Source organism: Besnoitia besnoiti, chromosome II (assembly GCF_002563875.1).
Source record: "Besnoitia besnoiti strain Bb-Ger1 chromosome II, whole genome shotgun sequence".
NCBI lineage: Eukaryota > Apicomplexa > Conoidasida > Eucoccidiorida > Sarcocystidae > Besnoitia > Besnoitia besnoiti.
Genome location: NC_042357.1, coordinates 5,409,625 through 5,423,209, shown reverse-complemented (window position 1 = coordinate 5,423,209; position 13,585 = coordinate 5,409,625). Strand labels below are relative to the sequence as shown.

General features: G+C 58.5%; 1 protein-coding gene across 1 annotated transcript; it reads right to left on the bottom strand.

Moving 5' to 3' along the window:
- Positions 1–1,750: 1,750 nt before the first annotated feature.
- On the bottom strand, positions 1,751–5,766 carry BESB_041090 (uncharacterized protein; the record flags this gene model as incomplete). Its single annotated transcript, XM_029362695.1, has 2 exons — positions 1,751–2,284; positions 2,521–5,766. 2 exons carry the CDS (start codon positions 5,764–5,766, stop codon positions 1,751–1,753), a joined length of 3,780 nt encoding a protein of 1,259 aa, XP_029221660.1.
- Positions 5,767–13,585: the final 7,819 nt, after the last annotated feature.

Sequence of the window (13,585 nt, the reverse complement as noted above, 5' to 3'; positions counted from 1 at the left end):
CGTTATGGCGGGATGCAATAGGCGTCAGGCTGCCTCGTTCAAAGGACTGGCAGAAGCCCCCACGTCACTGCAGCGACCATGAGCGGGAACCCTTCTCCCTGGGGGAGAACACGACGGGGGGGAAAAGAAACCCCAGCATGGCAGAGACAAAGGACTGCCTGCAGCATGCGGATTGCGTGCTCGCATCCAGCACAAGCCTGAGAACTACTGATGTCTAAGGCTTAGGTGCGTCCGAGGCCTTCGACAATCTATAGCTGTGTTTGGAATCATTAATGTTCCCGAGGCAACTCGGCACCTGACAAGTGTGGTCGAAATTGGTACTGCTCTTCACACAAGCCAGAGAACAGCAACTGCAGTCTGAAGCATTAGTGTCACCTGGGCAGTCGGACAATGACTGGGCTTTGAGTCTTCGATGCTTTCCACCCAAACCGGGCAACGCTAATTGCGCGTCAATATTTACTCCGGTTCATTAGAGAGCAGACACTGGAGAGCAAAGTCGCGAAACTATGGATACACATAACCGAGCGTCTCCGACCAAGTCCTTCGAGACAACGCTTCCGTATGCAAGAGCAAAAAAATAGCCTGCAGATGCCACGACAATATACGCGCGTGCCTCCCCACAATACAAACATACAAAGCAGACTCGAGACAGCCAACCCGAGAACCAAAAACGGCATCGACATCGACCTTCCAGCATCGGCAGCAATCACTTCCCAGGAAGTGCATACAACCGACCAGCTGCAACACTAGGACTTGCGACGCGTCAGAGGCTTTGACTCCGGAGACCAGCGCCTGTCTGGGCGGCGTGATGTGACTCCTAGTAAAAACTGGAGAAGCAAAACACGAAATGTGACCGAAAGGACGCCTGGGAACCCTACATGTACGCGCCACAAAACGAATCTTACTACTCAAAGCGGCCGCTCGCGAGCACATGAAACTACGGTACATACGACGAATACATCCGCCCAGCCCCGCATCCCCCTCTCCTTCCCATTCGCAAACACTTTCTCCGTGTTTGAGCTGGGCCCTACTGCAAACGCAAGATGCAAGCGCATCACGCCGGCAGGTGCGCATACCCACCAGCACTGCCTGAGCAGCAACCCCCTCTTGCATGGAAACAAAAAGGATCCGATGCCCAGGGCGGCACATAAGCATCGGTCGGCGTTGTCTACATCTCTACCTGTCCATGCCCGGTGCCGACACAGTTGAAAAAATGTAGCGAGCCACCGGCTTCCCTTGATCGGCATGCCGCTCCGCTAGATACGGGCGTCCAACACCAACAGTACCACATACAACAAATCTAATCTATCTCCACAAAGCACTTTTGACACTGTAAGAGAGCTGTTCAACGCATGTGAATTCATAAATAGAGACCTCTTTGAAGGCACACGCGGATGGTGCGCCAAACGCGCTGATTCCAGTCTGCTTGACAGTTCCTTCACAGCAATAGCTCAGCTACGGGACGCGTACACGGCCATCGAGCCACCGGATCAGCCAAGCAGAAACGTCTTAACCAGCTGGCTGGCGTTCCGCCCTCTTCACACCCGCCTCCTGACAACATACATACCTGCGTGACTCGTTACGCCTCTGACAAGAATATGCGAATCATTTCTTCCACTGGCTCCAACCTACAGCACGTTCTTCCGCGAGACTGCCCAGAGGCCCGGAATCAGAACCGCACACTGCTGTCAAGGCTCTAGCAGCAGTGAACCGGGGGCGGCTCACCACAGGTGCCAGATCACTCCCTCTTTCACCGTTGAGACGGAGGCGGAGAAACGGCTTCCGCGCTCGCCAAACCCTCAGACCCCTCGCCCGCGTGAGTGTCCGTCTCCACATTGCGCGGCGCTTCACGCCGATCCTTTTCTGGAGACGCCGTGGGTGAGATGGGTGATGAAATGGCTGCCAGCGCCTCTTCCAAAGAAATCAACTGCACAGACCCGGAACCCGCTCCCCCATCGGCCGAGCCAGTCTCGCCCGGTGCTCGTCCGCCCGTCTCTGTTCCAGGGCTGTCGAAAGACGACGACACCGGCGCGAGAGAAGCCGATCCCGTCAGATCGACGCGAGACTGCCTCTGTACGCTTGGCAATCCAGGAGGTCGATCCCACTGCCGTCGTCGAGACGGAGGCGACGAAACGGCTTCCGCGCTCGCCATACCCTCAGACCCTTCACCCGCGTGAGTGGCTGCATTCACACTGCGCGGCGCTTCAAACCGATCCTTTTCTGGAAACGCCGTGGGTGAGATGGGTGATGAAATGGCTGCCAGCGCCTCTTCCAAAGAAATCAACTGCACAGACCCGGAACCCGCTCCCCCTCGGCCGAGCCAGTCTCGCCCGGTGCTCGTCCGCCCGTCTCTGTTCCAGGGCTGTCGATAGACGACGACACCGGGACGAGAGAAGCCGACCCCGGCAGGTCGAAGCGAGGCCGCGTCTGTACCAGCGGCGATCTAGTAGGGCCGACAGGCCCCTCCACCTTCCGTTGTCGAGGCCCAAGTGAAGCACCCGCCACTACACGCCGCGTCACCTTGGGTCCGCTCCCCGTTCCGCTGTGACCGTCCACTGGGCGTCCTTCACCCTGTCGGTCTTCCGGTACAGGCAGAAGTGTAACCCGTCGGTCCTCTGCCGAATCCGTCAACCCCGGTCCCGCGAGTCGACTTTCACTTGTCTCTGATACAAGCCTCTCCAAAACCGACGACACCAGGACGAGAGGCGCCGATCCCGTCAGATCGACGCGAGACCGCCTCTGTACGCTTGGCAATCCAGGAGGTCGATCCCACTGCCGTCGTCGAGACGGAGGCGACGAAACGGCTTCCGCGCTCGCCAAACCCTCAGACCCTTCACCCGCGTGAGTGGCTGCATTCACACTGCGCGGCGCTTCAAACCGATCCTTTTCTGGAAACGCCGTGGGTGAGATGGGTGATGAAATGGCTGCCAGCGCCTCTTCCAAAGAAATCAACTGCACAGACCCGGAACCCGCTCCCCCATCGGCCGAGCCAGTCTCGCCCGGTGCTCGTCCGCCCGTCTCTGTTCCAGGGCTGTTTAAAGACGACGACACCGGGACGAGAGAAGCCGACCCCGGCAGGTCGAAGCGAGGCCGCGTCTGTACCAGCGGCGATCTAGTAGGGCCGACAGGCCCCTCCACCATTACTTGTTGAGGCCCAATTGAAGCACCCGCCACTACACGCCGCGTCACCTTGGGTCCGCTCCCCGTTCCGCTGTGACCGTCCACTGGGCGTCCCCCACCCTGACGCTCTTGTGTCGAAGAGCGAGCCGGTCTCGGCCCCTTGTCGGCCTCTCCCTGATCCTCACCCGCAACACCCAGGGCAGCAGCCTTTGAACCCTTGGCAGACTCCTTCACGCTTGGACGTCCCGGTCGACTGTCGCCCTCCTGCCCGCCGCGGCGAATGTCACTGCCTAAAAAAACCCATATAGGGAAGAGGGCCGACGACTCTGAACGGTCGAAGGCTACCTGCCTCTGTACCCTTGGCGAGTCAGCAGGGCTGACAGGTCCCTCTACCTTCCGTTGATGAGGCCCAATTGAAGCACCCGCCACTACACGCCGCGTCACCTTGGGTCCGCTCCCCGTTCCGCTGTGACCGTCCACTGGGCGTCCCCCACCCTGACGCTCTTGTGTCGAAGAGCGAGCCGGTCTCGGCCCCTTGTCGGCCTCTCCCTGATCCTCACCGGCAACACCCAGGGCAGCAGCCTTTGAACCCTTGGCAGAATCCTTCACTTTCGGAACTCTCGGTGGACCATCGCTCTGCTGCCCGCCGCGGCGAGGCTCACTGCCGCAAGCGACACACATACGGAAGAAGCCGGACTTCCCCGAACGGTCGAAGGCTGCCTGCCTCTGTACCCTTGGCGAGTCAGCGGGGCTGCCAGGCCCCTCCACCTTCCGTTGTCGAGGCCCAAGTGAAGCACCCGCCACTACACGCCGTGTCACCTTGGGTCCGCTCCCCGTTCCGCTGTGACCGTCCACTGGGCGTCCCCCACCCTGACGCACTTGTGTCGAGGAGCGAGCCGGTCTCGGCCCCTTGTCGACCTCTCCCTGATCCTCACTGGCAACACCCAGGGCAGCAGCCTTTGAACCCTTGGCAGACTCCTTCACGCTTGGACGTCCCGGTCGCCCACCGCGCTTCTGCCCGCCACGACTGTCCTGGCTTCCAAGAGATGTCGAAACCCGCAATGGAGGAGTCGGCCCCGAGCGGTCGAAGGCTCCCTGCCTCTGTACCCTTGGCGAGTCAGCGGGGCTGCCAGGCCCCTCCACCTTCCGTTGTCGAGGCCCAAGTGAAGCACCCGCCACTACACGCCGCGTCACCTTGGGTCCGCTCCCCGTTCCGCTGTGACCGTCCACTGGGCGTCCCCCACCCTGACGCTCTTGTGTCGAAGAGCGAGCCGGTCTCGGCCCCTTGTCGACCTCTCCCTGATCCTCACTGGCAACACCCAGGGCAGCAGCCTTTGAACCCTTGGCAGACTCCTTCACGCTTGGACGTCCCGGTCGCCCACCGCGCTTCTGCCCGCCACGACTGTCCTGGCTTCCAAGAGATGTCGAAACCCGCAATGGAGGAGTCGGCCCCGAGCGGTCGAAGGCTCCCTGCCTCTGTACCCTTGGCGAGTCAGCGGGGCTGCCAGGCCCCTCCACCTTCCGTTGTCGAGGCCCAAGTGAAGCACCCGCCACTACACGCCGCGTCACCTTGGGTCCGCTCCCCGTTCCGCTGTGACCGTCCACTGGGCGTCCCCCACCCTGACGCTCTTGTGTCGAAGAGCGAGCCGGTCTCGGCCCCTTGTCGGCCTCTCCCTGATCCTCACTGGCAACACCCAGGGCAGCAGCCTTTGAACCCTTGGCAGACTCCTTCACCCTCGGAGCTCCCAATCGTCCACCGCCCTTCGCCCCGGCGCGACTGTCCTGGCTGCCAACAGATGTCGAAACTGGGAAGCGAGGGGTCCGTCCTGGGAGGACGTAAAGTGGACGTCGTTGCGCCTCCGGTGTTCTGCCAGAGGTCCCACCAGATTCCGGTTGTGTCTCTCGGCCCGCTGACTCCGATCGAGCTTGTGTTGTGGGCGGTGCCAGTCCTGCCTCTTCTTCTGGCACGCCGGATACGACAGGGTCAGCTCCTCCAGCCCCAGCCTGTTGGTCGCCGCCTCCACCCTGCGCCCCGGTTGTGGACCCTGTCAAAGCGGCGCACTCAGAGGGGAGACGCCCCTTGTCGCTCTCTCCAAGGCGTCTGCGAGAGGCACCCACCTTCGGACGTGGGGTGCCGGACACTGGCAAAACGCGCAGGCACTTTACCCATGCGCTGGCCATGAGAAATACAACTGCCAGAAATACACTCGCAGTTTTCCGCCGTGTCAGAGAACCTGGATGAGCTACCGAGCCCCAGACACCCCGTGTCCTGTCGGGAGCGCTTCTGCCAGCACTTCTCAGGAGACGCTCCCCTTCTCTGCTCGACCGCCTCCCCAAGGGATCCCCCCTCCCACGAGAGAGAGTGACCGTCGACTCGAGACCCACTTCTTCGCGCGCTTCACTTCCATCGCTCCTCCTGTCTTGAGCATTATGAAACTTTTCGCTGGTCGCCGCGGGCTTCTCGCCTGTTTCAGAGAAGCCGTCCCGTACCACCACACTACGCTGGTCGACAGCGGCAGTTGTAACTGGCGCTGCGCTCGCCCCGATTCCCCAGGTCAGCCGCGAGCCTTCAATTCCGTCGCGCACCCCAGACTGAGCATCCTCATCCGCTGAGAACCCCGAGTTCTCGCGCAAAACCATGAGCATGACACTCAGACACAAACCCGCGAGCCAACGCGAGTCGGCGAGAGGCCACAAGCACCTCATTGTATGTATGACGGATAAGGGCTATGAACGACGGTACGTGCATGTTGCGCTCTTGCTGTCATGGAGCCAGAGTCTTCCCGTCTTGTGCCGTCGAGGAGGTCGCCACTTCTCTCTCGTCTTTCCCGACTGAGCAGCAGTCACCAAAACAACGCTGGCTCGGAAATAGACAGGCGCCACCTTGACAGCTCTCGGCGCAGCGCCTCACTTCAACTGCCTTTCTAGCGTGGAAACGAACTTCACCTGACGGTCAGGTCGAATCTGCGGCTCTCCCACCTAAAGAGCGCACAGTGCCATGCAGTGAAATACATGATCATGCACCGAAGCTACACAGCAGATGCAGATTTTGTTTTTGGAGATGTTATGTAGCCGGAAAGTTGCGACTATTCAGGTCCCCCCCGGCCAGATCCGGCGCGGGCAGCTTGTTGACCAGTCACGGGAGCTTTCCGGCAGAAACTGCAAACGAAGCGTGCAGTTTCTCTCCCTTGGCATCTCAATGAAGAGCGTTCACTCGTAGATGTATTTTTAGGGTTTCTCTGTCTTCTTCGGCTGACCTGCTGACCCCTGCTCGTGCCTACATACTCCAAGCTGCAGCTAGGAGATACTGCTAGTCGTGTGAAGCGCAGAGGCGTACGAGTCGGTGAGCAAGGCGAGCGCGCGCATGCGCCACGGAGTCTCGTGCTTGTGGAGGATCGGGAATGAGGCGGGCAGTCCTTGCGTAGGCCTGAATGACTGGGAATTGCGGTGCCATAGACGATCGTTTTCTGTGAAGAGCCCCGTTCTTTTCGGGAACGTCGTGCTGTGTTCTGTTTACAGTGTAGATGGTGCTGGCTCCCGAGGAATTCTAGCCGCTGGGGCGTATCACATCGCCACCTGAGAAGCTGCCCCCTGGACCCGGCAGCGCACTTTACAGCTGCCGCGACGTAGACCTGGACAGACCTCGAAAACACTGTCCGCACCCTGTTGCTGTTTCGCACTTGTGATTACACTTCTGCAAACACCGCCGCCGCTACATCTAGCGTTGGCGCTATAAGCGCCGCTGGAGACGTGCGTATGCCCGGAAGGTGTTGTACGGTGGCAAGCCCCAGGTAAGACCAAATTGAGCCGCGGCTGCTTCGAGGTCACAGCCTCGTTCCAGCAATACAGCCCCCCCCCAAGTACGCCATCCTCAGTACGTAGTGACAGCCCCAGATGGGCTGAGGCAACCTGAACGCGTAACTCCTTGCTAATTCAACCAAGGTGCCACTCCTTGAACTGAGCAGCATCTATGTCGCCCGTCCAGCAGCGGCCTCAGACTGGCAGCAGGGAACAGTGCTAGCCGCGGAACAAACTCCATGCGTCTCGCGTTTCCGGGTACTGCTAGACGTCGGAGTGGCGTTATGGCGGGATGCAATAGGCGTCAGGCTGCCTCGTTCAAAGGACTGGCAGAAGCCCCCACGTCACTGCAGCGACCATGAGCGGGAACCCTTCTCCCTGGGGGAGAACACGACGGGGGGGAAAAGAAACCCCAGCATGGCAGAGACAAAGGACTGCCTGCAGCATGCGGATTGCGTGCTCGCATCCAGCACAAGCCTGAGAACTACTGATGTCTAAGGCTTAGGTGCGTCCGAGGCCTTCGACAATCTATAGCTGTGTTTGGAATCATTAATGTTCCCGAGGCAACTCGGCACCTGACAAGTGTGGTCGAAATTGGTACTGCTCTTCACACAAGCCAGAGAACAGCAACTGCAGTCTGAAGCATTAGTGTCACCTGGGCAGTCGGACAATGACTGGGCTTTGAGTCTTCGATGCTTTCCACCCAAACCGGGCAACGCTAATTGCGCGTCAATATTTACTCCGGTTCATTAGAGAGCAGACACTGGAGAGCAAAGTCGCGAAACTATGGATACACATAACCGAGCGTCTCCGACCAAGTCCTTCGAGACAACGCTTCCGTATGCAAGAGCAAAAAAATAGCCTGCAGATGCCACGACAATATACGCGCGTGCCTCCCCACAATACAAACATACAAAGCAGACTCGAGACAGCCAACGCGAGAACCAAAAACGGCATCGACATCGACCTTCCAGCATCGGCAGCAATCACTTCCCAGGAAGTGCATACAACCGACCAGCTGCAACACTAGGATTTGCGACGCGTCAGAGGCTTTGACTCCGGAGACCAGCACTTGTCTGGGCGGCGTGATGTGACTCCTAGTAAAAACTGGAGAAGCAAAACATGAACTGTGACCGAAAGGACGCCTGGGAACCCTACATGTACGCGCCACAAAACGAATCTTACTACTCAAAGCGGCCGCTCGCGAGCACATGAAACTACGGTACATACGACGAATACATCCGCCCAGCCCCGCATCCCCCTCTCCTTCCCATTCGCAAACACTTTCTCCGTGTTTGAGCTGGGCCCTACTGCAAACGCAAGATGCAAGCGCATCACGCCGGCAGGTGCGCATTCCCACCAGCACATGCCTGAGCAGCAGCCCGCTCTTGTTTGGAAACGAAAAGGATGCGGTGCCCAGAGCGGCACACAAGCATCAACCGGAGGACTCGGCATCCGTACTCGCCTATAGTGCAGCAAGACCTGAAAAATATTGCCGCAGCCGACCGGCCTTTCTTGACCGGCATGCCGCTCTGCTACAAACGGCCAACCAATACCAAGAATGTCACATACAATAAGTCCATGAGGGTGAGGCATCTCCACAGCACTCCCGCGGCAATGTAAGAAGAGCGCTGGAACACGTAACCGAGCCGCTGCGGACAAGACATGCAGACAATGCGCCACACGCGCTTATTCCAGTCTGGTTGACTTTTCCTACGCAGCAACACTAAACACATCTGCCTGACTCGTTACGCTTCAGAATGCCTCAGACAATCATCCCTTCCCCTGGCCCGTACGCACCGCACGGTCTAGAAAGAGAACAGGGTTGCCTGTTCCACAGCCGCGTACCCTCCTCAAGCCGTTGGCAACAGCGTGGCGCTGTTGCCAAGCGTTAGCCATTCACATCTCCATCCCGACGAGCGGATATGTACGAACACAGCGGCACACATGCCGCTGTGTTCGTACATACGGACTTGCAAGTCACGTAGCACAGGAACTTAACTGCTGCTCTGCCCCAGAGCCCCAACACCGGGCCATCCTGAGAAAAAACCCAGCGTCGTCTGCAGATCGACCCGCAAATTCACTGACATCATCGCAGCTCCGTGCAGCCTCGCGGAGCCCTGTTGTATTTCTCCACGCCGGTCCTCTCCTGTAGCTGCGGCGGCCCTTTACGTTTGAGCGTTCTTCGATAGACGGCGGCGACACCTGACGACGAGTTGGAGAACGCAAGTGAAGCTTTAGGCGAGCATGTCCCTTCTCCATGAACTTCTTGCTCGCCTTTTCCAGTAGGCTACTGCGCACTTGACACTCTTGTGGGTCCGCGACAGCTCGGAAATACTGAGGCGCCGACGAGTAATGCGTCTGCGGATTTCGTAGAAGTTGTCTCTCCCCTACCTCGTCTCTGCCGGCATCTTGCAGCCTCTTGCTGCTAGACCGGCGGCGTCCGCTTCACGGGCCTCTCTCCGCCCGCGCCCGGCCACCTACAAAAGGTAATATATACTGCACTACAAAGAATCGTTTTAATGTTACATCAGATACATAGTACTCACCGGAAAACCAAGGTACTAAATATGGTATTGGAGAAAGGAGATTAGTAATGACTGTAGCACCCCAGAAACTCATCTGTCCCCATGGTAGTACATAACCGAGGAAAGCAGTGGCGACCGGACCGCCAGTTGCCCCTCTGGACGCATCAGCGCCCGGCTCAATGTATGAGTTCCTTTCCCCTCCCAACGCTGCCTGCTGCCTTTCAGCTTGGCGGAACCGCGCCCTTTCCTGCAAAGACGGTAGAGTCAGCTTTCGGCGCTCTCGCCGCACCTGAGGGTGCCGTCGGTTGTCTCGCGCCGCCACATTCGAACGCTGCGCTTCCAAGCGCACATGCTGCGCCTGAAGTTCCCCTAGTTCTGCGCTCGCGCCCAGCAGTTCCGTACCGGTCTCACTACCTCTGTCGTCTTCGTTTGTCGTCGCCTGCTGCATGCGTCCACGCGCAGCACTGCATCTTTCTATTTGGGCTTTGCGCCGTTCCTCGAGTTCCATCTCCGCACGGCAGCGGCGCGCTATCAGCCGCCTATGCATCTCGCTGACACATGCACCCCGCTCTGTCGGATATTGACCGTGTCTCAACTCGAGCTTCAGTCTCCTCAATTCAGTCTCGAGGGGATCTAGCCATACAGCGGGGTTTCCCCGGCACGCTGGCGGGTCTGCCGCTGGTGGAAACGTACGCACAAGCGAATCCTTTTCTCTCGGGGGACTTGGATGCCTGGCTGGCTCTCCGACACTGCCACCTCCAGCGGAAGGCTGTCGCGTGACCCCGGCACGCCGCTCGCGCAGAGCTCTAGGGTCGTCCGAATATCCTTCTGGTGGGTTGGCTGTGTTGACTGATGCCTGAGAGTGCGCGGGGTGTACCGTCGCACTCGAAGCCGCGCCGTCTTCCGATGTCAGTGCCGCGGCGTCCCCCTGATTCCTGCCGCCCTCTTGCTGATTCCACATGGATACGAGATCAGATAATAAATTGGTGTCTCGAAAAGCTGAGGGACTCCACGTGGAGGGCCTTGCAGCCGTGTGACTGTCAGCTGGTTGCTGGGTCCACCACACAGACCACAGAAAGGTGCTTGGCTCGATAGGCCGCGCTGGACGAACGGCTGGTGTTTCGTTCGTTGCCGGGTCTCGCCCTAGCGCCTTCTCGACATCCAGAGCTGCAGTGACCACAGTCGAGGCATCGCGGTCATTTCTGCCAGCTTCAGATAATTGATATCCGGCCTGCTCACCGGTACCAGTTTCTAGCTCCTTAAACCTGCACTCAGGCGCACCTGCGGTGCGGCCGTCGCCCTCGCCTTCGCTGAGGCGTCGCACAGCACCCCGGTGCGCACGCTGCAGTGACCTGAACTCAGAGGAACGTTGCACACAGCGGAGCCGTGCGCGGACGACGAAAACCAGGAACGCGAGCACCAGCGACCCCTTCAAAAGAAGAACGCGTGGCAGACCGCGAATCCCGCGCGCGGTGTTCAGTGTCCTTCCATAGGTACTTGAAGCCAGGGTTCGGTTCTCCGTCTGTTCGTCCGGGGCCCCGGCGAACCAGAGTCAGCGCTTTGGGTGAGACCACCGGCTGGGTCAGCCCCCTGGGCTCCTCCAACAGCCATCTCCTTGGCTGTCACCTGCGTTCGAGGTCGCGCGCGGCTCAGTCCGTCCTTTCCTCATAGGTCTTGATCTACAATCTCGGCTCTGGAGGGAGTGCCGACCGACAGAGGCGGCCTCGACGATATTTGCGGAGTCCTAACTAGACAGGCGTGCCTCCATGTGTAAGCCGCGACTGCCGACAGACACTCCACACACAGCAAAAACAGAAACAACGGCCTGTGCAGCTGAAGAGCGTGTACTCAGGCTCTGCAGAGGCCTACGAGTTGAATAGGGGGAGCTTTCACCGAACAGAAAAAGGCGGAGCCTACGTTTTCGCGCTACATTACTCCAGGTTCCCCCTTGTGGTCTTCACTCCGCCCGTGAAGTTCCGATACGCCCAAAGCTGAATGACTTTGAGATGGACGTGACACACTAGTTGCACACCACATCGGGCGTCGAACACAGGGCTCTCGGATTGGCTGCGAAGACCCGCAGATGCTTACACGTGTAGGACAAAACAACACGGGGCTTCGAGTGAGAGTTGCACGCCGCCAACAGAAAAACGGAATACAAACACGCTTGCTGTTCCATGGTACGTACCTCCCGGATGGAGTTCCAACGCCACGAATACGGTTTCATGCAGTTTGTTTAGTGTGTCTGTTCTCTTCAGTTCACTCTCTGCGTTGCGAAAACGACCACAGGGTTCTATATATCCGCGTCAGGCATTACCACCGAGTGGGTCACCAACTAACGCATGATGATAGTCCAGTTTTTCGGCACGTGGGAGCTCTGCCGCGTCGCTTTGCCGAATACGCAGACTATGTCCTGCTACTGTCCGTAATGGCGTTTGAAGCAGCCGGGTAGCGAGACCCGTCGCCCGACGGCTCCCGTGCTTCTCCGCTCGACCCCCCAGCCCCCCTAGAGTGGCTCGACAGCAACGCACAAGCGCCCTGTAGGGTTTAAGGTGCATTACCGAGACGCGTCAAATCGTGCGTTTTCATCCGTGTACAAGAAGAGCCGGAGCCCGTCTGAGGCTTCTTCTGTGCGGCGTCGCCGCCACCCTCATTTTCCTCAGGGTGACGTCACATCGAAGCAGGCTGTGGTCTGTGGGGAGCGGAGAAGCCCCCGCGCTGCACATATCCACAGCTCGAAAAATGCCGGCAAAAACAGACCTCTAAGGGCTGCACGCATCATTTTTGCGGGAATAAGGGATTCACTGTGAACGTGCCCACAATACAAGTGGCATAACTTCTACCGCATTGTGAGGGCCTACAACGCAGCCATCGTACTCTATTGACTAGTTATCACCACTGCAGTCGCCGCCATGGAGCGCTTCCAAGCTACAATGGTTCTTTCCCCTACAGGGCAACTCGATGAAAGAGGGGCCTCTCGTTTCATCCGCTGTGGAAACTTAGCTTGTGTGATCTAGCACACTCGTTGCCGCCGCATCTTTTCGCCGTGGCCGCAGGCGCCAAGAGCGGGAGCGCGGGGTGACAAGGCGTAAAAGAGTTTATGTGGGTGCGGAAAACAATTCAAGGAAATTTGATCTGTGGTCGAAACCATGCTAGCACCGTAGAACTTCGCCAAATAGCCACACATCAGAATGCACGCACGTAAACTACCTGTACACGATGTCGGTCTGCAGCTTTGGCGGCATCACCTCGACATCTCCCCGTGCACGCTCATGAGAGGACATATCTGTACCTATATATATATATATATATATATATATATATATACATACATATATTAGGGTTGATGACATATATATATGTCGTCAACCGTAAACACATCGTCTGTGCATTCGCAGTTGTATGGCCTACCCCGGAGTTCCACTTCACGCTCCAGAGAGACAGCTCTACACACCATGATACACTTGGCGAAGTTCCATTCAGCACCCCTTACCGATGCGTCACGCGCCTGCCGGAGGCAACCAGCAACAGTGCCAGCAACACTGGTCGGCCACCTACAGGCCACATGATGTGCAAGAGACCGTTCTCTGCGCACACCCACTCCGGCAACGTACACTCCCCTGCATTCGTGTTTCCAGCCGGGACGTTTCAGATTGGTAGAGGCGTGCGGCGCCACGTATGATGAACGATGTCATACGGCGGGTCGGCGTGCGCCGGGGGGAGGCTCGGCGCCAGCCGCAAGGCCTACGTTGCTCAAGCGGCAGCGGTGGTTGCCACGCGGAAAGACACGGACAGACCCTGGAGAGTCATGCGGCAGCCTTAGTCAAGCATTTACCGTCGTCCGCTACAGGCGAAGAATCCGGCGGCGCGCTAATCAGTATACAATAGCGTACTGCCCTTCCTTATGGGGGCGCTCAGTGCGAGTTGTGCGGCAGTCGAGTGTGGATTCCCGGGCAGTGACGACCGGCACTTTGATCGGGAAAACGAACGACCGTACTTGGTTGGATCGGGGCAAAGTAGAAGCCTCCCGCCTCTCCCCCCCTCACGGCCACTGCATCAGCTTGCTGACTAGCTGCCCCGCTGCCGCGTAGCTGGTGCCATTTCTTGTCCGACGCGTCACTACAGGCATCTACTCTGAG